At 58.0% G+C, this 24147-nt stretch overlaps 1 protein-coding gene across 15 annotated transcripts in view; it reads right to left on the bottom strand.

Annotated features, from left to right (window-relative positions):
- The window catches only part of BIN1 (bridging integrator 1), a 55618-nt gene that overhangs the window by 18803 nt on the left and 12668 nt on the right, over positions 1–24147 (bottom strand). For 9 of the 15 annotated variants that reach the window (XM_086718332.1, XM_086718335.1, XM_086718333.1 and 6 more), the window contains exons 2-7: positions 9793–9873; positions 3811–3865; positions 3495–3589; positions 3021–3116; positions 1823–1930; positions 870–962 (exon numbers count right to left, since the gene is read on the bottom strand). In XM_086718332.1, coding sequence (XP_086574458.1) covers positions 870–962; positions 1823–1930; positions 3021–3116; positions 3495–3589; positions 3811–3865; positions 9793–9873 — 528 coding nt within the window. The remainder of the gene's footprint in view (positions 1–869; positions 963–1822; positions 1931–3020; positions 3117–3494; positions 3590–3810; positions 3866–9792; positions 9874–24147) is intronic. The other 6 variants (XM_086718334.1, XM_086718337.1, XM_086718341.1 and 3 more) reach the window with 1 other exon arrangement.

Genomic DNA, 24147 nt, shown 5'->3' with positions numbered 1-24147 from the left:
AAACCCAACCTGCTGGGTCAGGGCTCTGTTGCCCACCCCCACCTCAGGACCACGAAGGGGTGCATGGAGTCCTGCCAGTTTCCCTGGAGAGAAACCATGAGGCCACCTCTCCCAGGGTGTATCTAGCCATCCCTGGCCACACTGCGCTCACCAGGCACCCAGTCCATCCCAAGGGCAGAGGTCTGCAAAGAGCGAAGTGTTACCAGGGTATTAAGATCAGTCAGGAGTTCTGTACAAAGGCCTCCTCCGAGAAGCCTTCCAGAACCACTGTGGTGCACAGTTTGCCCTTCGAGAAACTCCCAAAGAGCCAACCCTCCAGGCCCCTGGTCTCAGATCCCAAACACACTTGCAGAGCCTTCCCAAGGTTTCCCCTCTAGGGGCACCATGAGGGCCCACAGTTCCCAAGGGTCCCTTCAAGCTGGAGATTTCGCCTCTCTGGGCAGGTGTGTCTCCTCAGTAAATTCTGGACAACCTCACAACTTTTACTAGGCTTGAAGGACAACACATGTCCGGACAGGAGCCCTCAGAGAGGGCAAATGGCTCGGAGGCTTTCCTGCATTCCCAGAGGCTAGGATTTCATAGGCTCTCAGGACTACCAGAGACCCAGGCATGAAGCAACAGACTGGGGTCCACCCCAGGTTAACCGGAGCCCCAGGCCCCTCTGAGTCGCCCACATTTGACCTCAGGTCTCCTCTGAAGCAGGAGCTCTCCCAGCAGAGGCATTTGAAAACAGTCCTGCCCCTCACCAACCCAGGAAAGAGACTGAGCCCTCCCCCCGCGCCGGGCAGTGCAAGACGGGCGCCCAGCGCCAAGGACAGGACAACAGACCAGAAGGCGCCAGCACGTGCAAGGTTAGAAGCCAGTGTCACCTGATTTCGGAGCAGGTTAGTTTGAGCTACGAGATGAGCCTGCAGTTTGCCTTGGCACCACTGGGGGGCGGCTTTCTCAAGCAGCGAGACAGGCTGGGGGTGGGGAAGGGAGGTCAAGGCGAAGGAGAGTGGAGAAACAGGAGGGAGATGGGGAGAGAGAAACAGAGACACAGATATTAAACACCAGTCCAAACGTCCCAAACACAGTGACAGACAAGCTGGCCGCCCCTCCAGGGGGCCAGCCCCCCAGCAGGTAAAGGCCCCTCTAGGTCAAGAGAATTAAGGGGAGCCCCAAGCAAGGGGCAGACAAGGGGGTGCAAAGCAAACTGTGCAAGCAAACTTGCACTCCAACTGCAAAGCAAAATGTGAGAATCGTTAGCAGGGGCAGAGGGGCTCAGCAAGCTTGGTCCTGCTCCAGGGTGGGGGTGGGCTGGGGAGGGGAGGGGGACCCACCCTCGGCCCCTCACTTGTGGACAGTGTGGCCAGCCCAAGCCCTGTGCCCCCAGGCTTGTTCCAGCTGAGATAGGGTCACATCGGATCCCATGACAGAATTCCACTCAGAGCACGCCAGGTCGGGCAGGGCCGTTCCAGTGAAACCCAAGCCAGGCCTGTTCTCATCCTGGAAAGTGGCCTCGGAGTGGGGTGGAGGAACCAAGGGCCAGAGCAAGCACCAGAGGATGGGCAGGAAGTGGGCCCTCACCCAAGTGCCCACAAGGGCCTTTCACTCGCCGCCGTGGGTCCAGCACCATCCTCCACCCGCCTCTGCTACCTGGGACTAGTCACCTGCTATAAAGCCATCTGCAAGCGGGGTTGATAGTTCCTGCCCCTGGGGAGCAGAGACAGTCAACAGTGCAAAGGGGTGCAGGGAGGGCAGCACAGAGGAAGGCCCCTCCAAGGGACGTGGGTACCCAGCCTAAAAACTCTCCCCCGCAGCCCTGCCCTCCAGCCCTTACCTTGGCAATTTTGGTTTCATCCTTCTTTTTGGCGGTTTGGAGGGACTCGTAATGGTGCCGGGCGCTGTCATAGTCCACCAATTTCCGCCCTCGTTTGGCAATGCGTGACTGGAGGACAGACGGGGTGGGGGAGCGGTGCTGAACAGGGCCTCACCCATGCTGAGATGCTGACCAGGCTGGGCCCAAAGAAACTGGGGGAAGACGAAGGGCCCAGGGCAGTCGACCCCGGGCTCAAGAAGGGCATCTCATACATGCTTGAAACACGTACTCCAACATTTCTGGTGGCAAAGAGCTCACACCTTCGAGGCAGTCCCTGCCCTCTGGGGTCCTTTCTCATACAGAGGCCAAACCATGTCCTTCAATATCCACCCGTTGTTGTCAGTACCCTCCAGCCAGTACTGTGGGACAAGCCTCCACCCTGGCCTGGCCCTCAGCTCCTTAAAGACGCCTCCTGGACCCCAGGCTTCTCTTCTCCCAGGCCACCACCATTAGCCTCCCTTCCATACTCTTCATAAGGCCTCTTCAGGAGCCTGAGCCATCTGCACTGGGCGGCCATGGGGGCCAGCATGGAGCCTGACCCCCCGGGTATCAGGTCTAGCACAGCAGTCAGCATCTGGGCTCAACATCTCTGCTTCCACGTCTGAAGCATCTGGGGCCCACTGGCCTCAGTGGGGACCCTGGCACACTGACAGTTCCCAGTACCTGGGGGCCGGCTCTCGGAACACACACAATAACACATATACACCCAGATAAGAGGGAATACACACAACAATACATACATTCCCTTCTAAGCACACATAGGCTAATGCAGGACACCTATAGGCACACAGGCCCAGGCCTTACATGCCCTCAATACACCTTATACAACCCTATAGTCGTTCCACAGTGACATAGCCACACACGCATACATGCACCATGGGGTCTCTTCCCCTAGTCCGGAGACCCAAAGGTTCAGGGCCCAAAAGCTGTCAGCTCTGAAAGGCCCAGGGCTGGGGGCTGGTGGGCTGGCCTCAGAGGGAGCAGCCCTGGAGGGATGAATTGCTGGGTGAGGGAGATGCCTGCCTTCGGGGCATGGCCACCTCAGTGCCTGAGCGGGGCCAGAGGCTGACCCTTCCCCCCACCCCTCTGTCTCCTCTCCCGCTCCCCTGCACAGGCCACCAGGCCAGAGCAGGACCGATCTATAGAGAGTGCCTCTCACCTTGATGTCAGGGAACTGGCCCAGGTATGTGTCCATGGTCAGCAGTGCCTGGTCCACCAGCTTCTGGTGATAATCCAGCCAGAGGAGGTCATTGTTCTGAAGGACGTAAGAGTCCCTGAGTATAGGGCTGGGCGAGCTGGGCCACACCCAGTCCCCCACCCTCTCCTCCCAGCGACCTGGGGTCAGCTTCAACCCCATCACTTCACAGCTCAGAGGCTTCTCAGAAGCTTGGGTTCCTTGGGTGTGGAATGGGTGTACTATAAAATCACTCCTGCCCTGTGGCCTCTCATGGGGCAACTCTAAGGGAACGGATAAGCCCGGGGTCAGGGAGTCGAGGCGATTTGCCCAAGGGCACACAGCATGTGGATGCCTGAAAACCAGAAGGGCTTGTCCCCGTGGGTGAGAAACGGGCCGGGAGCTGAGATGAGGAGGGCCTTCCAGGAAGGACTGAGGCCACCTGCCTCACGCGCTCACCTCAGCTATCTTGTTTGCTTCATCCCTGCCAGGCCAGTCGGGCTCGTACACCTCCTGCAGACATTCGTTCAGTTTCTTGGAGGCCTCGTGCATGGCTGTGGGGCAGAAGGGCCATGCTGCAGCCAGGGCCACGGTCACCCTTGCCCCCACCTCCAAAGGCCCTGGAGGTGTGTGGGTCCCCACTACCAGCCCTTACCCCTCCACCACAAACCCTGCTCCCCTTCCCAGCTCTGCACCCATCAGCAGCACGTGGCAAAGGTCCTTCAGTGTCCCATGAAGCCCCCCTCCCCAGGCCGGGTGTGCACCTGCCCCTTACCTTTGACGGAGGCCAGGTAGGTCCGGAGATCCTTCTGCAGCCGAGTGCCCTCGGTCTGCAAAGAGAATGACAAGGACAGCATGAGGGCCCAGGGCACACCCCATACCTGTCCCCATCCTTCCTGCACCCTAGCGTGGACAAATGCAGGCTGCTCCTGACAGCTGCCACAGATCAGCTGTCCTCATCAGGGCACCAGCGGGATGAGAGGAGACGAAACATGCGGAACAGCCCCCGAGCACAACCCAGCCTGGAGCACCACTCAGAGCACAGCAGCTATTGCCTCTCTGGCGATAGAATGTACTGGGCCTCCAGCGTTCCTCAGCACCACCCTTGCCTCAGGGGCCCTGACCCCAAAGGATATCTGTCCTGAGCCCGTCAGCACCTGCCTCTTGCAGGGACTCTTCAGAGCCCTGTAAGGAAGGCAGGAAAATGGAGACCCCTCCACCCTGAATAAGACATGGGGGCACAGGCTGAATGGCACACACATACAATGGGGTCGGCGGCCCCCAGGCATGCTCTCACACGACCGGGGACCAGGTGACCAATGAGCACAGAACACAGGAGTGGAACATCCAGCACCTTGTCCTGAAAGCTCAGGCCAGCAGGCTCCCACTGCATCGTGCCAGAGACAGAGGATGGCACTGGAAGGGGTGGGCAGGTGGGCTGCGGAGGTGAAAGGGAATGGCTTAGCGAGGCTTCAGAGAAGTGCGGGGGCGTGCCCGGGACTCTCAGGACACTGGCCCAGACAAGAGGGAGGAGGCAGGAGGTAGGAAAAGGCTGGCCAGGGGACTGGGCCAGGCAGGGAAGACCCTGAGCTGGGGAGGCAGCCCCAGCAGCTTCCTGAGGCAGCAGGACCAGCACAGAGGATGGCCCCCTGGGCAAAGCCTCCAGTCCCTCTGGATTATCAATACCACACAAGGCAGGAGCAGGAAAGCGGAGTCCCAGGGGAGAGAGGGGGCCAACAGGCTGAGGCAACAGGTGACGTATGAGACCACCAACAGTGAGATGCTGAAGTGTCCAGAGGCCATGTGTAAAGTGGGAGAGCGCACACACAGGCTTTAGAGTTATGAAGGCCCAAGTCAGGCCCTTACTAGACATGTAGCCTCAAGCAAGTTACCGAACCTCTCTGAGCCTCGGTCTCCTCATCTGCCAGCTGGGGTGACCGAGCCCCGCCTGGCAGACCACAAGCTCACATGTGCTCAGGGAACAGCGTAAGTGAGCCAGGCCAGGCCCCTAGCTTCAGGAGATGGGCTTTATGCGGACGATGGTGATGCGGGGCAGGGGGGAAGCTTGAGGAGGGCAGGGCCTCTGGAGAGCCAAAGGTGGCAGTGCCAGAAGCTGACTTCTGCAGGGGAGGAGCACCGTCCTGGCGCCTCCCTGCCCTCCCTGCTCACGTGTCAGCAACACCCCTGGATCCCCCTGCCCTGGTGGAGAGCGAGATAGACACGGACCCGGCAAGCAGCCACAGCCCTACTCCTGGCCTGCCTGGCGCTTCTGCAGATGACAGGTGGTCTCTACTCCAGCTGAGGGCAAGCAGGGACACAACCAACCTCCTAGGCTCACCCAGGCACCCTCAAACCTCATCTGTCCCCGCCCCCCAAACAGGCCCTCCCTCCTCACAGCCAGGGCATCCTCTTCCTCCCGCAGTGTCCCCAGAGCATCACGCACCAGCTGGTTCTTTCCCTGCACCGTCTTCATGGTATCATTTGCCCCCACCTGACCGACGAGGAAGCTGAGTGGTTCAGTGGCTTGCCCGGTGTTCACGGACTGGAAGACCCAGTGAGGACCCCCACAGCCTGGACACTCGGGCCCCACCCGCAGCTGCCTACTTATTACAATTAATGCTTCCAGAAAACAGCAGAGGCGTCATGCAGGAAGGGTTTCAGGGCAGTGCATAAGATGTACAGTTAGGGAAGAAAAAAAAAACCCTCTCCAAAATTCCTTCAGTCCCCCCAGAGTAGCCTATAGAACCGTGGCCACACCTAATTCTGAGAACTTTAGAGTTTGAGGCTTGTTAATTAGAGATCAAAGGAAGAAATTAGAGATCAAAGGAGGCCAGGCCACAGCATCCAAAGCTCTCTGGAATTCTATCTCGGGCCAGATGTGAACCGTGAGGGACCGGGAATGAAGAAGGGCCATTCCCACTCTTGACGCTTTCGTGGCTGAGGTGAGGATTCAAGTATGTTCATGATGTGATGCCATTGCATTCATCTGAGCTGGCAGAATCTTCCAGACTCAGCTTTTCTTCCTGCCAAGCTTCGTCATCCCACTCCCCTCCCCAGCATCATACACATCACCCCGAGGAAGGGGTCTCCGTGGGGTGGCTTGCCGTGCTTGGCCGGGCCTCAGGCCGTACCAGGGCTCCTTGTGTTTCCCAAACAAGGCCTCGCTGTAAGCAGGCACACTGGGCACAGATGTGCGAGGGGCCGCCCAGAGCTCTGCCTCACATGTGCCAGCCGCAGCTGGGCCCCTAAGCCACACTCCTCAGTCAGTCCCCGGGACCAGACACAGCCCTCCCCCATGCAGGCCAGCGCTCAGGCCAACACAGAACCTGTGTGTTTGCTCCCAAACTGGTTCCCTAACCCCCCCCACCCCCCAATAGAGCATCCAAGAAACAACTCTCTGGAGGTTCCCAGGGCTCTAACACCCTTTGCGGAGCAGCTGGGGGAAGAATAAAGCTCAAAAGCACAGTCCCTCCAGCCTGGCTCTGTGGGCTCTGGACTCAGAGGATTCTGGAAGGACACAACTACCCAGTACCAAAACCCAGGGCAGTTGCATGGGGGGTGGCTTGGCCAGCACCCCATATCCCTGCCTTCAAAGGGTGCTCCCGGCCTTCCCTGACATCAGCCCCGACCGGTAGTCTGAAGACCTAAGCTCCTATCTTCCCAGGGAGTGCTGGGGGGCTCCCACATGGACCCTCTCTGGCTCTGGCTGACTCTTGCTGCTTGCAGTCAGTTTCAGAGGATCATAACTCAATAGCCAGAGATGCCCTCTCTGAGCTGAGCAGGCCCTAAGAACGAGAAGGAATCAGGCCTGTGCCCCCTCGGCGAGAAAAGCAAACAGCAGCAATGAGCCCTGGGGTGCAAGCTACAGGTGGCCCCAGGACAAAGAGCATGGCCCACCCGGAGGACCCAGGATGGCTTCCAGAAAGGCCTGAGCTGGACCTGAGCTGCGGGGCGGTAGTGGAGGAGGTGAATGGGCCCTTTGGGGTTCCCCAGTTCCTAAGTGGGGCCAGGAAGGGCTCTGATGTGCCCCTGTGAGAGCCGGCGACAGCCAGGTGACCTACACCCTCACCTAGGGCACCCAGAGGGAGAGGTAGGAGATTTGCTGCCTTGAAACCCATATTCCCAGCCATCCTAGTCCCTGACTAGCACTGGGCCTATTCTGCTTGGTATTCCCAGATAAAGAGCAGGAGAACACTCAGCTTCCAGACTTTCCACACTCAGACTCCACCCCGCCTTTCCTGGGGTCACCCAAGCCCAGGGCCCCAGTTACCCCCACACACCAATCAAATCCAGAACTGCATGGCTGCCTTAAACCCCAAGAGAGGGTCACCCCAAGCTTCAAATGAGACCTCAAATCTACCCCCTCCTGCTCGGCCCCTGAAAAGCCAGCCACCCTCCCCAATCTGAGGACAGACAGAGCCCCAGCTCAAGTGACCACTCCATGCCTGCCACCCGCACTGGCTATCTTTAACTCTGGCCTCACTGCCTGGTCCCTGAGCCCAAGGATCACTGAGTGACTCCCTGTCCAGAGCTGGGGCCCAGAGAGGGTGACTGTGAGGGACGAAAGTGGAAAGCAACGCTGTGGTCATAACACTGGGGCCAGACCACAGGGAACCTCAGATCCCAAACCTGTGCTTTTTCTCCTTCCACCAGACAGCCCAGCCTGCTCTGAGGCAGCCCCATCACCCCCTGCCCAGCTCAGGAGCCCTAACCCTTCTCTCCAGCCCAGCTAGCTGTCCTCAGGCCTGGGACTCAGCTCCAGAAGGGGTGCCTGAGAGTGGACAGATCTGGACACCACACCACTGTGTGCCCTTGGAAGAGTCGCTTAACCCCTCTGAGCTTCAAGTACCCATCTGTAAAATGGAGGGTATCAGCATCCGCCTCAAGAATGCAAGGTTAGTGTCTGTAAAATACAAGCAGTACCTAGTCTATAGTCAAGAATGCAAGGTTAATGTCTAGTGCCTAGTCTATAGTAGGTACTCTAGCAACACTGATTCCCCCAAGGGCTTTCAGAGCATCCCACAACCTGAGGAAGCCAGCTGAGTAGGGGACGGACCCCTGGAGCTTTCAGGTGACAGAATCAGAAGCAAAGACTTCAGGGTTCTTAGCCAAGCCTCCATTTTGCAGGTGAGAGAACTGAGGCCCAAGGAGCAGGGGCTCACCCAGGGTCACACGGCTCTGTCATGGCACCTACTGGGGCCTTGAAACACTTCCCATTAGCGGCCTGGGGGACAATCAGCCATGAGGGCTTCTATCCCTGCCCTAAGGAACCTTTCAACAGAGCTCCTCTGGCAGGCAAGGATAAACTTGGTCCTGGGGACTTTTCAAGCTGCTCTCTGCATCCCCCTCTCCCACCATGCCCCCAGCCCTCTCCCAGTATCCTCCCTGGGACTCTCCCAACATGTCCCCAGCCCTCTCCCAGCATGCCCCCGGCCCTCTCCCAGCATGCTCCCTGGGACTCTCTTAGCATGCCCCCAACTCTGACCCAGCATGCCTCCAGACCCTCTCCCAACATGTTCCCCAACCTCTCCCAGCTGCTTTCTGACCTTCTCCTTAGCTGCTCTTTAACTCTCCCAATATGCTCCCTGACCCTCCCCTGTCACCCCAGCCATCTCCCAGCATGGTCCCCAGCCCCCAGCCAGTGAATTGTCAAAGTTCTCCAAAGAGGACCCCCTCCCCCAGGTTGCATTCCAGCTGCAGAAGCATTGGTGGGCACCTTCAGTGCTTTCAGTGGCCTCAGACATGAACAAGGAGGAGGAAGAAGACTGGTTTGGGCCTATTTGGCCCCTTTCCCAGGACAGCTTAGGCCCTAACCCCACCCCCATGCCGATTCTCACTCCTTGTGGCCTCTCCTGGCCTCCACCCCCATCTGTCACTCACTGAGCCTGGCCTGCAGAAGCCATGGGGCCACGGCCCAGTTCTCCCTCACTTCCTACTACCTCAGCCCTTCCTCAGGAGGGGAGAGTCACCAAGGTCATCTCATTCCCCACTTCTATGTCCTCAGACACAGCCACAGAAGTGGCTTATTCTAGACTCAGCAGATTCATGTGAGGAAAAAGTTTCAGGGACGTCCCAGTTGAGGCATTCAGGGTCCTTCAGTCAAGAAGATACAAGAAGTCCTCTCTTGTATCGAACCACTGCCCCCAGGCTGCCAATGTGATTAAGCCCCTTCTGTCACTGGTCTCTGACCTATGCAAAGGGACCTGATAACAGTGCCACTGTAGTCTTTGGGACCAAACAAGTATGGATCTAAATCCACTCCCAAAACAAGATGGCCTTGGACAAATTACCCAGCTTCTCTGAGCCTTTCTGCTTCATCTATAAAAAGGGAACGATGACACCGGATACCTTACAGGGATGTTGGGAAGCACACCGGGCCATGCTTAGCAGCTGCTCACACCAGATCCTGTCTGCCCTGCTCCCACAGTACACTCTGCAAATGCCACTCTCCTCCCAAGAAGCTTCTTCAGCTCCCACTTGCCTCGACGTTCAAGGTTTTCTAGAGTGTGGCCAAAACCCCTTGCCTGCTCCCACCTGAACGCCACCCCCCTCCCCCAGGCCTCCTTCTTCTTTCCCATGGACTACGTCCAGAACCACTGCTCCCTCCTCCAGGAAGTCCTCTGTAACCTCATCAGCCCGCACGGGCCCCTGCTCCACGCTCTCTTACTCCATAAATTCAGCTCTTGACATTTTCTACCTGGAAGCCACAATTCCATTTTGCACAAGCTCCCTAAGGCCAAAGGCTACCCACACTTACCAGCTGTTTGTTGAAATTCTGGACACACTGTTCAAACTGCTCATCCTTTGTCTCGTCCGCCTTCCCTAGTTTCTGGAGGACCTGCCAAGGCAGACAGAGAAGGGAGTGTTACCATGAGAAAGTGAGTGCGAAACCAAGAGTGCCTGATCGCCAATACCACAGACAGCCCCCCCACCCCGACCAGGGTCTTGGAGGCCCGCCGCCAGTATCACCCAGCCCAGGGCGCTAGGACCATCAGAAGGTCTCGTGGCTGCTAGGATCCCCAAAGGCAACCCTGAGTCCATCAAGTCTTGAGACCTCCCCATCCTCTATCCAGGGCTCTCCCATTGGCCAAGAGGATGAACTTAGGTCAGGTTTGCTGTAGTGACTGAAACCAGGAGGAGGGGAGCTCCAAAGGCAGCTTGTGGGGTCAGGGCCCCCTCCTTGCTGATCTCACACTGCGACCCTGGGGGCTCCGCCCCAACCCTGGCAGCTAAAATGTGAGCTGAGCACAAGAGGGGCCAGGTGAGGGCAGCCCCACTTCCCCCACATGACTCCATTTCCTGGGCTGGGAGTTTGAGAATACCAGAGGGAGGAGCAGAACAGCCCCAGGACAAGGAAGGCAGCAAAGGGTGGCTGGGGGTCAGGCTCTTTGTGTCCCAATCTGACTAGACTTTCAGAGGTGACCTGCCCCAGCCACCCTGCTCCCTTCTCTAGAGCCCAGCAGGCCGTGCCAGGCCCACTGCTGGCACCCACACTCACACTCACACACATGCATTCACACACACACACACACACACACACACACACACACACACACAGGCTTGCAGCCACCCGCTCTACTCCCAGCTAGACATCTCAGAGGTGGACTCTCCCCGTGGTGAGTCACACTGTGCTTTCTCAGCTGTGTGGGGGGAGCCGAGATGGATGGGTTAGGGCAGAGAGACCCAAGGCCAGAAGGGGGGGAAAGACCTAAAGAGGGAGGAGCAGGAGCCAGAGAGGAAGTATGATGAGAGAGATAGGGAGGTGGAAGCTAGGAGTGGTGACGGCAACAGGGGAGGAGAGGGCCGGGAAAGAGACGGATGAAAGATGGGTGCCGAAAGGGGAAGCTATGGCAGAGACAAGGTGGGTTTATGGGAAGACAGGAAAGGCAGAGAACCCCCCCCCCCCGCCACTTACAGCACCCCCACAGGAAACAGGAGGACCCCGCTGAGACATTCAGCAGAGGCAGTGGCCACAACCCCACAAGAATGAGAAGGAAAGGTAGCAGTGGGTGGGGGTGGCAGGTAGAGGGAGAAAAGGTGGCCTGAACCAAGGGAGGCCCTGTCCCAGAACAGAGTCCGGGCCTTCCCAGCCCTGACTGGACCTGGGATGGTCCGTGCTGTCCTGCTGCACCCTGTCCAGCTGGCTCGGGGACCACGGCAAGGTCTGTCAGCTCTCAGACCCACTCTCCGCGTGGAGAACGTTTAGCCATCTTGTCAAGTGCCTGCTGTGTACAACAGCCATGGGCATCTCTGCTGGGGCAGCAGACATCAATCAGACATGGATCCAGCCAGACACAGGGAAGCACATGGGACTGTGGGAGCCCGGGGTAGGGATCCCACGCAGCCTCAGCAATCAGGGAAGACTTCCTGGGGGAAGTGGCAGCTCAGACGGCCGGGGAGAGCGTGCAGCAAAGCGAGGAGACCAGAGAGATGAGGAACATTACCAGGAAATTCAGAATAGCTCAACGTGACCAGAAGTCACAGAGGATGCTGGGGGAGGACGTGGGCAGTGGGAGGAGCAGGGTGGGCATGGGAGGGCGGCCCACCAACAACTTTGTGCTATAATGGTCACAACACGGTTTATCAGGCCAGGGCAGCTGCAGGCTGATATTGAGGTGAGAGGAAAAGAGCAAAACTAAACCCCCGTGAGCAAGAAACTCGGCACTTCCCGCCGTCCACGGGCTCCCCCACTCCTCCCTTGGCAGCAATACCCAGCTGGTCCTGGGGAAACAGGGCAGAGCTGTGGAGGCAGCTAGCCTGCTCTGCACTGAGCCTGAGTAGGTGACTCACCCCCTATCAGACACCGGCCCCTTGGCCCCACCACCTCCAAAGACAGAAATGGAACACCAGGTGGGAAAGAACTTCCAGAAGTCAAGAGAGGCCACAAGAGACAGTAAGAGGCTCCCAGGGAACAGGGTCCAGACCTGGTTGGCCCTCGAGACAGGAAGACTGGGAAGGTGGCCCTGTCTACCCCCCTGTCTCCCTTCTCCCCAAGGAGATGTACTCTGTCAGCAAAAGGTCCCCAGTGCCCATCCTGCCACCAGAGCTCCTGAGGGCTCCAAGCCCCCAGATCTGCACAGACACGCACACGCGGCCCCACTTCCCCAACTGGCAATGCACTCCACCCAGACGGCTCCCCACCAGGGACACCTGCAGGCCTGAGGACGGCCAGCCACAGTGAGCAATGCCAGGCAGTGAGAAGACTGTTTAGAAAAGGCACTTCCTCTCTGAACTTCAAGTGCGTTGTCTGATTAATAAACAGAACACCAGCACCCACCTTAAGGCTCATATCTATAAAACATGTGTCTGTACCTGGCATATTCGAGTAACAACAATCTCCTAAAAGGCCTTCAGAGCAACCTTCACACAATTGGGGGCCAAGCCTAACACCTAACAACCCCCACACTGGGCCCAGACTGATAGCATCCCAAGACACGAGACATAATTCAGGCGCACATACACTGAACATACATGCATGCGCACACAGTAAACTCCTATTCACCCTTCAAAACTTTGCTCGTATGATACCTCTGCAAAGCTGCCCCTGCCCTCTCTCTCCCCAACAACACTCTGTACCACTGAAGGCCTGGGACTCACCCTCCTCACTGCTGTGGGATGTGCCCAAGTGTCTGCCTCTGGCTCTCTGCCCCAGCCATGCAAACAGTCTGAGGTCAGAGACAGTGTCCGGCCTTTTACATGTTCCCAGTTCCTGCAAAGGGCTGGGCACAGGGCAGACGCACAACTTGTTCTTGGTGCCTGCTGGCTAATCTAAGCCATGACCTTCAACAGAACATCCCATCTCTAAGGCTAAGTATCCTCTTATGCAAAATGGGAGGGTTGCATACAGAAAGTACTCAGCCAGACACACAGACAGAAAGCTGACCGTGAAAGGTCAACATTAGGATGAGGGTTAGGATTGGCACTCACATGACCTGAGAACCGGTCTTGGATAACCCAGGTCCACTCCAGCAGGTCCCAAGCCTGAAGGAGCCGTGTGCAGGGGAGTGACCAGCTCAGGAAGGTGGGGTAGGCTCCTGGCTCCACGTGACCTCAGGCTAACTGCTTAACCTGTCCACACCATGAACGGTAAACACGGCATGGCTGCAGGGCTGTGTTTCAGGAAAATGCCCAGTGAGTGAATGTTGGCCTTGGCCTCGTTAATCCCCCCCTGCACCTACCCCATTTTATAGGTGACAGAAGGTCACACAGCGTGGGTTCCCGCTCTCAAGGTGCTGCTGGTGTGGCTACTAGAGGGAAAAGCAAGCCGAGCACTCCCTGCCTCGGAGTAAGGACAAAGACAAAATTCAGTCCGGTAAAAATCCCACAGCTTCCCACTACCAGCTTCCTTTTTTCCAACCTCTGTAACTGGAACTCCTGCCATGGCCCAGCCGCTGGCTAACAGACCTTTATGACCGACCGCTGGGGAGCCCAGACCACGACCCACCCCCTCCCTGCCACCTGAAGCTGTTCTGCCATGCTGAGATCTGTCCCCGTCCCCAGGGGAGGCCTCAGGGCTGCTCTCTCCAGCCCCCTTCATTAGGGCCTTCATTAGGACACACATGCACACACTCAGCCCCCTTCATCCAATGCCTTCATTAGGACACACCTGCACACACTCAGCCCTCTGCTCACCAGGAGGCAAGCGTGGCCAAGGCCACAGGCCTTAGGGACACAGGTGCTCCGCCCATTCAATACGCAGTTAGTGGGGCCTCCCTGTGCCTAGCTCACACACAGACTACTGAGAGTGGCTGGGGGACTCTGGGCATCCAGAGAGGCCTGGCCCCCAGGGGCCCAGAGAATGCAGGACAATGAAGATGGCCTTATAGGATGAGCAGGAGGTGGGGACAGAGGCAGGATTCCCATGGTCTGTCCAGGGTTATGTAGGGGGAGAGCCCCAGACACACCAGTGTCACACTTACGCTCTTGTCACGTGTGTCTCCCTTTGTAATAAACACAGAGAGCCTTTCTCACGATGGGGCAGAGGAGAGGTGCACAGACCCTGCCATACCTTGGTGTTAGCCCGGGGGAGGGAGGGAGGGCAGTTCAGCAGCCCGGAAAGCCTCATCAGTGCCCCTGTTTCTTCTCAACACATCCTCAGCCCAGCCCGAGAGCAGTGGAGCTGACGTCCTCAGAAGGGACAGTCCAGGGCAGGGTGGAGAGGAGCAGCTGGTGGCAGAAACAAACCTCCTTGCGACAACATCCACACACAGTTCGGCCTCAGTGAGCCTGCGCTGTGAACCGGGGCCAGCAGCCCCTCCCTGTGCAGGGCAGGAGGCTCACCAGGGCTCAGGGGGAGCTTCGAAGGAGGGAGGGGCCCCTTCCCAGCCTCTCTGCTGTGGCCTTTCTCACAGCCCAGAGCACCCCACTCCCACTGCCCGGTATGGGGAGTCCTGCCAAACCTTCACCTCTCCTCTTGGGGCCTCCTGGGGACAGGCACATGTGCCTCTACACAGCCATGCTTGTGTGACCACCAAACCCAGAGGAACAGGAAGGTCCCCCCAGGGCCAGTCTTGTTTGAACTAGGAGCAGTTCATCACTGACTGTTCACCAGGCACTGAGCAAAGCACTTTACAGACACCAAATGCTCCCTCCTGTAGGTAAGAGTCTTCACTGCCATGTGACAAGGTGGCAGGTGAGCGTGGATAAATCAGGCCCTGTGGCCTAAGGTCTGACAGCCAGGAGCAAGCTCTGAGCTGCTCTGCTGCTCCTAACCTCCGAAACTGGAGGAGGGGAACCCAGTAGACCCCACCCAGCACACCACACTCCAGCCCACAGATACAGTGTGGATAAGAGGTCTGCAGGCACTCACCCACTGGGCTACAGCGGGTGGCCCTGCTTGGAGCCCTGAATCCGAGACAACACCCTATGGGGGGGGGACCCTAACGTCTCCTTCCTCCAGAGAGGGGCTGGCTTCCCCTGCACTGTGGGGACACATGCTCACATCTGAATGGCATGGCAGATGGCAGGAGTAAGTGCTTTCTAGAACCCAAGGCTGGGGAGAAGAGCCAAGTCCAGGGCCCCAGGAGGGAAGCCCAAAGGGAGGCAAGGTCCATGTTCCCAATCAGCCCTGGTCCCCAGGCTCTGGGCCAAGCAGGAAAGCCGGGGGCTCCTCCAGCAGCTACGGCACCCCTTGTCATGGCTACTGCAAAGGCGTCTCACACAGCCAGCTGAGATGGGGACCCACCCACACTTCACCCAGTGCGTCCCCCAAACCCCAACCCCCCCACACACACTCACAACACGAGAGGTAGTGGGGAGACTCATCCAGCTCCCCTGCAAGAACCCACCACCCAGCTGAGACCCTGTCAAGCCTTCACCTTCCTCATCATCTCCTCCCGGCACCTGCCCGGTTGCTGCCTCTGTCAGGGTCGGCAGAGAAGTGAGCTGCACCAGGGGGGCTGAGCACTGCCACCTCACAGCTTCCTCCCAGGAGAGCTTGCGGTCAGGGGACCACAGCGACAGGATGCGTGTCTTTGCACCTCACACACAGGTTCCCAAACAGGCAGAACAGGCAGACAGACAGACAGATGGGCAGGCAGAAAGAAGGCCAGGTTTTCCCACAGGTCGCTCAGCACACACAACTGGGCTCTGTTCTGAGGGAGACACCTCAAGGGGGGAAAGGCCAGAGCTGCCCCCTCCCCCAGGGTAGACATGCCAATCTGGCATATTCTGCCCACTCTGCCCATGGGCTTCCGGGTTTCTGGCTCACCGCCCCCCCACCCCCAACACCTTGGGGCTTTCTTTCTGTGATGGGGCCTGGAGGCCTCCTTCTCCACACTCTCTCCCACACACAGCTGGGGTGAGCCAGGCTAAGGAGCTGCACAGCTGGCCTTCCGGTCCCCCGCACTGATGCTGCGAGCCCTTAGACCCGTTTGATGGGCTCTGACACTAGTGGCCTGAACCTGTCCCCATGCTTGTCTCAGACCCTCCACAACCCAGGAGCTGGGTGGGACCCCAGCAGCACCCACAAGAGAGCAAGGAAGGAGAGGACAGAGGTAGGCCCCCAAGCCCAGCACTCACTGCCACCTGCATATGCCCCTAAAGCCCACCATTTCTCCAAGGAGCCTGGCTGTCTTCAGGGGGAGGTGTGTTCATTGCTATTGAGTATCCTTCCTCCTGAGTATCTCACTTAATCTTTAGGCCATGTCCTGAGCTGCACACTCGTACCCCCAATTTAGAGATAAGAAAAGTAAGCCTGAGACATTAAGTAATTTGGCTGGCCACCCAGGACTCTGTGGCTTTGCTGTGGCTGTAAACAAGCGTGGCTCAGATCTCATCTGCTGTGGCAAATGAACTATACCTCTGGGCTCATCACTGCGCTCCAGCCAAGGCCACACCACCCATGGGCCTACTCTAGCCAGTGACTGAGTGTGCTGGGGTTGCAGAGACAATGGGCCCCTCCAACAGTTGAGTCTGGCCCAGGGATGCCCCACCAGCCTTGCTGAACCCTTCCCAGCGCTGTGCTGCAGGCTGAGCTCCTTCTTTGGCCTCTTCTTCTAACGTGGCCATAAGGCACTCCCACTTAATGAGAAAGAAGACAGAAGGACAGAGTGCTGAGGTGGCCTGTGGCCTGGCCAAGGCTAGACCCAAGGGCTCCTGACTCCTGGGTCCTTTCCATGGGGTGCCACCCCTGAAGTGTGGCTCTTGACCCTGGGCACAAGGAAATAGCTCCATCTTCTCATGTAGCATCCAGCCCCAGCAAAGTCTGCCCCTCCCTCCAGGGAGCCTCACGAGCTCCCTGAAGAGCAGTCAGGTGGCTCTGCCTTCACAGCAAGCAGCAACACTTCCCCCAGAGGCTGGTGGTCTCCCAGTAACTAGTCTGACATGGTTAGCAGCCTCAGAGCTCCTGCTGTGCCTTAGGGTTAGGCAGGGACCAAGAGGAAAGGGATAGAAGGAGGGGCCTGACCTCTCTTGGAAGGAGTTGGGCCCCACTCCAGCCCAGCTGTGGCCAGCAGGAGGGAGAAGCCACTCAGGCCCCTGCCTGGGAGCAGAGCCCAGGGTCCCACAAAGCAAGTCCGGAACACGCGGCAGAGTTGCCCTGGCCAGTGAAACTCCTAGGCCCTCCTGCAGAGCCAGGCTGGCCGCACATCAGGCTTTCCCTTACAACTTCCTGGAGGCTCCAAGACTTTTTAAGAAAGATAAATGTGGAAACACTGGCCTTGGGCAAGAGCCAAGAACAGCATTCCATCCCCAGGAGGCAAGAATGCTCCCTGGCACTCAGGCCCCCCACGCAGCACCCGTGTGCACACTCACAGGCTCCCATGCACAGGCGGCAGGCACACCCAGCACCCACACGTTCACCTGCTGATGCTCACCCCCATGTCTGTGCATACACACTCGCACACACTTCCTGATGGGGCTCCCTCCCACGGCCCTTTGGTCGCCCCCCAGCATGGTGGGAAGGCAGCGGGAACCACAAGGAGGCCACAGAGCCAGGCAAGAAGCAGAGCTGAGGCCAGGAGACACTGTGCAAGGAGAACCCAGAATGAGGAAGGGGAAATGGAGAGAAAACCAGAGAAAGGGAAACCGACAGTAGCTGAGGGTGGCAACATGGGCTCCAGGCCAGGAACGGGCCCGGCAGCCCCAGGCAGGTGGGTCTCAGGGACGAGAGGGAGCCTCTAGACTCCAGCTCCCTCTCTCTACCCCCAAACGCACACACACACACACACACACACACACACACACACACACGCATGCACGCACACACGCGCACACACACACGTACACGTTGCAGCCCCCAAAAGACAAGCCCGGCCAGGGGCCTGCATCCCTTCTCTTGGTCTCTCTACACCGCTGTCCTAGGACCTCCATTTCCCCAGGCTGGCTGCAAGGTGGTAGCAGGAGAGACTGGCTCTGGGGACAGGCGTCTCACATCCTGCCTTCCTCCCAGGGGGAAAAATGCTGTCGGCTCACCTCACATTCTGAAGGGCTCCCCTCCCCAGCCAGGCTCCTGGCAGGCTCCAGCCGAGGGCACCACAACCACCCCTCCTTCTAAGCTCCACAAAGATCACATTGCAAAGCATGACCCCAGGGTGCAAGGTCCAAGGACCCCCCCTTGAGAGAAGCCCACCACCCTAACCCCCGCTTTCAGCTGGGCTCAGATCAGCAGGACATCCTGAGGTGGGGGCTATTGTCCCATTTTATAGATGAAGAAACTGAGGTTCAGAGAGATCCCCCAAACCTGATGGTTTTCCAAAGCCCAGACTGCACTTGTCATTCTCAAGTGGGAGGCACCCAGATGCCCGGCAGTAACAGGCAGCACGTGCAGGGTTTATTGCAAAAGATTCATCCTGCTGCTGCATCCTTGCCGCCTTCCGGAGATGTAACTGGTAACGGAAGCACTTTTGTGACATAACCAACATAGACAGATTGCGTAGCAGAATGCAAAGCTGTCGAGACTTTTGCAAGGAAATACAACACTAGAAAAACGTTTCCAGGTTCCTCCCGGCCAACCTGAAAGAGGCTGGGCTGCACCCGCCCACCCCTCCCCCATCCCAGAAAGCTCCTTGCCTCACGCCCACAGGTCCTGGTGTTTTGGAAGTCACTGGCCCCTGACACCAGGCCACAAAGACTCATCATCCTTTTCTGTGGGCCCCTGGCTGAGGAAGTCAACTGGCCTTGCTTGGGAGACGGTCAGTCTAAAATCATCTCCTTCCTCTTTCAGCAATTTTCCCTTTCCCTTACAAAACACTGGTGAGAGTAAAGAGTGATGTTTGGTTTTCTTTTTTACGTCCTTAACTGGATACATAAAAAAACTCGGCCTGCTAACTCTATCAGCCCCACCACACTGCCTTGAGATCTGATTGGTCAAAAGCCAGAATGCACAGAGTCCTGAGGACGTGGTCCATCCTGGGGCTGGAGGCCTAACCCCTGAGACGGCAGGGAGCCTGGAGGGGGTGTCTCCTACTCCTCCACACCCATCTGTCCAGGTGGACCGGAAGGCCCTCACCCCAGGCAACTGTGGACCAGAATGCCCCTCCCCCTCTCCCTTCTCCCCTCCCCTCCCAGGGGACCTGAAATTCCAGCCTGTTCAGCAGATAAGCCTGTGGCCAGCGGCCAGGGTAGGGCCACCCAGAGCCCAGAGGAAGCTAGGGTGGGCTGGGGTAGGGAGATGGGAACAGCCCAGAACAGAGCACAGGGGAGCAGAGGCAGCAGGAGCCCACGTCCGGAGGGGGAAGAGGTCGGGTAGAGCCCGGAAGGGCCCAGCTGAGCTTGCCAGAGTGGAGGTGGAAACCACAAATCAGCAGCAGTCACTCAGCCAAAGGCATCCAAGAGGCTTACAAGTGTTCTCCGAATCCTGTGAGAAGAGGGAGGTGTTCCACTGGGGAGGAAACTGAGGCTCAAAGCCCGTGATCTCAGGGCTAAGATAGAAAAGTCAGCCAAGAGGAGGTCTAGGCCAAAAGAAGCACTACAGCCCCAAGGGGGCCAGAGGGGCCCAGGCTTGGGACGACTCCCCTCCCCTCAGGGGTCACCCACCAGGCGGAGCCCATCCCTAGTCAACAGCAGAAGGAGGCTTCCACAGTGGGTCGGAGGGCTTCTGGAAGGGCTAGAAGCACCCAGACCAAGGCTGGCCACCCCCTTCCACAATCAGAAGGCACCCACTATCCAGACCTCCCCACACAGCACCCCACCTCACCCAGGCCACATTCCCATGGGAGAAAGGAACTTTTCACCAACTTTTCCAGGACAGCCCAAGCTGCTCCCTCCTCAAGGGCTCTCACTTGATTTTGACCCTCCCAGACTTTCCACAGTGAGGAGTCCCTACCCCATGGACTCTGGGACTTGGCCCCCTGGGTTGGGGCTCATCTTGGACACCCTCCCCCAGCCTGCCTGGCTCTGTTCTGCAGGGGGCAAAGCGAAGTCCCTGAGCCAACACTCCAAAGAGGAGGCATGTCTGGTGGTAATACAAGAGTCTCTGAGCAAAAACACAGCAATGCACAGAAAGAGTGAGGCCAGAGAAGTGCTGTTCTTAGGAAGCAGCTCAGGGAAGTGACACCTGAGACCTGATGAAGGGGAGAGAACTTGCCAAGCAGAGGTCAAGCAAGGGCAAAGGCCCTGAGGTGGGAAGAGCAAGGCCAGAGCAAGAAACCAAGGCACTGCTTTAAAATCTCTCCGGGGTCACACAGCCAGCCAGCAGGGTGGCTGGGATCCAAACCCCAAGCCTGCCTCCAGAGGCCATTGCTCTAACCACTGCACACACGGCCTTAGCAGCCAGGGCCAGACCACAGGGCCTTAGCTGCAGGCTCCTGGAAGATTCTGGCTTTGACGCTCTCCACGGAATAGGAAGCCCGGGGAGCTGTGATCTGACTCACAGAGCAGGAAGCCCATTTCAAAGGTGTCTGCAGTGACCCAGGTAGAGCCAAAGCTGGTTTGGCAAGAGCAGGAAATGGTGAGAAGTGGCCGAATGTGGGGTGACTAAGAGAAGTGAAGAAGACTCCAGGGCTTGAGTGAGAAGAGGGAAGGAGCTGTCATCACTGGAGATGGTGAGTCTGAGATGCCCAGAGATGTCAAGGAGGGAGGTGGGGACACAACAGCCAAGAAGCCCAGGGCAGCCAGGGCAGACCCTGCATCAGGCTTCTGCATTCATTCCCTGCCCACCTCCCTGCTCCGTCACTCCTACTCCGGAGGGCCAGCTCAGAGTGTCTGTCTGGTCTGGAGAGCTGCCAAGGGGAGGGAGAGAGGGAGGAGCATCTCCGGCTAAGGACCTCTTCCATGGGGAGAGGACTCAGGGCAGAAGGTTCAGGGAGCAGGCCCAGGCTGTGAAACCCTACGTAGGGAGTACACCTTTCTAAGCCCTGAGCCCCATCAGTAAAATGGAGCCAAGACCTCTCCCTCATGGGAGGATTAAGGATGCGGTGTGCTTGAGTAGGTGACTTCCTTTCTGTCCCCTTCCCCTCATCTTAACCTGGGACTCCTCACACCCAGGCCAGAAAGTTCAGGCGGCCTCTCCCACCTCGGCCCTGCCCCGCCCCGCCCTCCCACCCTCAGCCCACACATGACTTTCCCGGTGCCTGCCGCCCAGCGCACCTGTTCCCCATGACTCACGCAGGCTTACGCACGACGCTCCTGGTGGACAGCAAATACCAATCCACCCCACTTCCCCCCAGCAGCACCCTCCGCCCCCCAGCTCTGCTAGGATCCTGCAAGCCACCCCCTAACCCTGGCCCCCTCTGGTGGTAAGAGGGTAAAATGGTAAAGGTAAAGGCCCCAAGGAAACCGAACAGCAGCTAAGAGTACTGGCCTCTTGTGACCAGCGGCAGCCCCCATGAGCAGCCCTGATGCACCTTGACTTTGCTGGCCCCGAGCCTGGGATGCAGCCCACCCCAGGAAGAGGTCCAGAGAAGGCTCACAGCCAGGGCATGTGAGTGACACAGGGCCGCCTGCTGGCCTCCTGTCATTCTGGGTGGGGCCTGCAGAGGACAGGAACGACCCCACCCTTGGCCCAGCACCCCACACCACCTGTTCAGAGATGTCAGCACAACCACCCCCAGAGCCACCACCCCGCCCCACCTGTCCCCTCCATGCAAGTGTGGGTGCTATTCTCAGCCCCAGGCTCTAGGACACTGGCCACCAACAGAGGGGGTGGAATCTGTCCCTCCAGTGCACGGCCTCCCACAAACCCCTCATCGGCTGCTTGCTTAGCTCGGTGGGGGAACAGCCTGTGCAAAAAAAGCCCGCAGCTCAGCACAGCATGACCCCAGGGCCGGAGGAAGGGAGGATGAAGTCCCTGCCAGCACCCACCTGCATCAGGGCCAAGCAAAGGCCAGCCCTGGGGCCCCCAAATCTCCATCAGGAAACCCTACTTCCTTACTGATACCAGCTCATGCTGCTATTTCACATCACCTCCTCCAGGCAGCCTTCCCTGACTCCACCTCCGCCACAGAGGCTCACTTGCCCCACTGGATGTCCTTAGTCCTTTACTTACATCTATTCCTATCAGAGAAGTTCAACCTAAGTACGCAAACAGGTCATTCATTTATTTCACCTGTTGGAATGCTCTGTGTCCACATCTGTGAAACTGTAACTATTAAATAGTACCTACCGGCGCCTGGGGGGCTCAGTTGGTTGAGTGTCCGACTTCAGCTCAGGTCATGATCTCATGGTTCATGAGTTCAAGCCCCCTATCAGTCTCTCTGCTGTGAGCACAGAGCCTGCTTTGGATCCTCTGCCCCTTCTCTCCCTGCACCTCCCCCGCTCATCCCCTCTCTCTCTCTCTCTCTCTCACTCAAAAATAAATACTTAAAAAATAAATAAATAGCACCTAAAGGAGACAAGATAGTGGTATTTTTTTCAAACACATTATTGCTACTATTTTGGCTACTGTTGTTATTTTTGTTATTCAAGGGAGTGGATGCCTGGAATCACCTTTAAATAGCTCCCACCCAGTCCAGCCACCAAAGTGCTGACAAGCACCCCTGGCCCAGTAGTCAAGGGAAGGGGGGCCCTCACCCCAGCCCCTGTGCTTACTCCCAGGCCCTCATCTGCCTGGAAGCTCCCCTGCCACAGCCCTGAACCGTCCACAAGTCCCCGGTACCCATGAGGGCACCATACAGACCCCCAACTTCACAGTTGGGAATCAAGGGGTGGGGACTGGCTGTTCATGGTTCCCCAGAGGAGCAAGTCTAGTTCGGCTGCATTCCACCAGTGGAGGCAGGAGAAGTGGGAAAGGACTAGAGGGGAGGGAGGGGCCGACCACCAGGTAATCCGGTCAAGGGTGAAGCCTGGGGTGGGGGAAGAAAGTGGGACCGCCGACAGACCAGGGGGTGCCACATGGCCGCCCCTGCCCCTGGCAGGCGGAATGAATGTTCAGGGGCCAGGGCAGGCTTTTCTAGGCTTCCTTCTCTGTTCTTTTTTTTTTTAAGTTTATTTACTTATTTTGAGAGTGAGAGTGTGTGTGTGCACATAGGGGAGGGGCAGAGAGAGGGGGAGAGAGAGAATCCCAAGCGAGCTCCATGCACGAACAGCAGAATCATGACCTGGGCCAAAATCAAGAGTCAGACACTCACCCGACTGAGCCATCCAGGCGCCCCTTCAGACTTCCTTCTGACAACCTTGCACCTGCTTTTCAGTGCTTCTGTGGGGTAGGGGAGGCTAGAGAGATAGGGTGGGCAAGGGGCGTACCGAAGGGGAAGGTGCTATCTTCCCCAGCCCCAGCCCCAGCAGATGCAGTGGGCAGGAACAGGGGCCTAGAGGCCTCACTGGCTCAGTGGGCAGCTCAGGGGGATCATTCAGGGGCCGCCAGAGGCCTGGACAGGTCGTCACGCTCCAGGTCTCGGTGTCCCACCTCTATAGTCAAAGGAGGGAGGTGAGGACCAGGTGACCGTGAGAGGCCCATCCATTTCGGCTTCCCAGGGCTTGTTCAGACCATCAGCACAGGAGTCCCTGTCTCACCGAGTACGGACGGACCCTAGGCATCTGACCCACATCCCTTCACTCAACACATCCGGGCTCCCAGTCAAGTGTCCAAGAAGGCTGATGCAGTGAGGACAGGGAGGGGTGGCAGAGACCCCCAGAAATCATAGCAAACACCAGCACACCCTGTATGCCTGCTGGGTTCATGCCTACTGCCCCTTCCTCCCTTGGGGCCCTCTTTGCCAGGAGAAACACAATTCAACACCAAGGGGAAGTTGAACAGTGAGGCAGAGTTACCAATTCTCAAAAAAAAAAAAAAAAAAAAAAAAAAATCACAGGAATGTGCCAAAGGAGGCAGCTTTGCGTACTGAAGGGGAAGGCTGTCCAGAGACGGGCAAGTTGGACGGACGCCCAACCCCAGATTCTGAAGGTCGGTCCCTGACCATCCCTTGCTACAGCTCTGGACACTTGTAGATCTTCTAAAAGCTGGAAGGGATTCTGTTGCCTACAAGGAGAAGGAGTCAGGGTGGGAGGGATGAAAGTCACCTGGCCCCCATGAGGCCCTCTCCAAGCAATGCCTCCTTCCATCCTCCCCGGAGCCCTCAGGCCCACCATCCGGATTCCAAGCTGGGCTTGGACTCCTGCACTACTGGTGGGCCAAGCATGCCCTGGACTCAGCCAGGATAGCCCAACAGGACACACACAGAGTGCCAAGGCACAGTCGAACACCCCACACACACCTAAGGTGCCTCAGCCACCC

The sequence above is a fragment of the Puma concolor genome, chromosome C1 (genome assembly GCF_028749965.1).
Source record: "Puma concolor isolate L17-30 chromosome C1, mPumCon1.1.hap2, whole genome shotgun sequence".
Taxonomy (NCBI): domain Eukaryota; kingdom Metazoa; phylum Chordata; class Mammalia; order Carnivora; family Felidae; genus Puma; species Puma concolor.
Note: the sequence above shows the minus strand (reverse complement) of the source record. Positions and strands in the feature narration are given on the sequence as shown.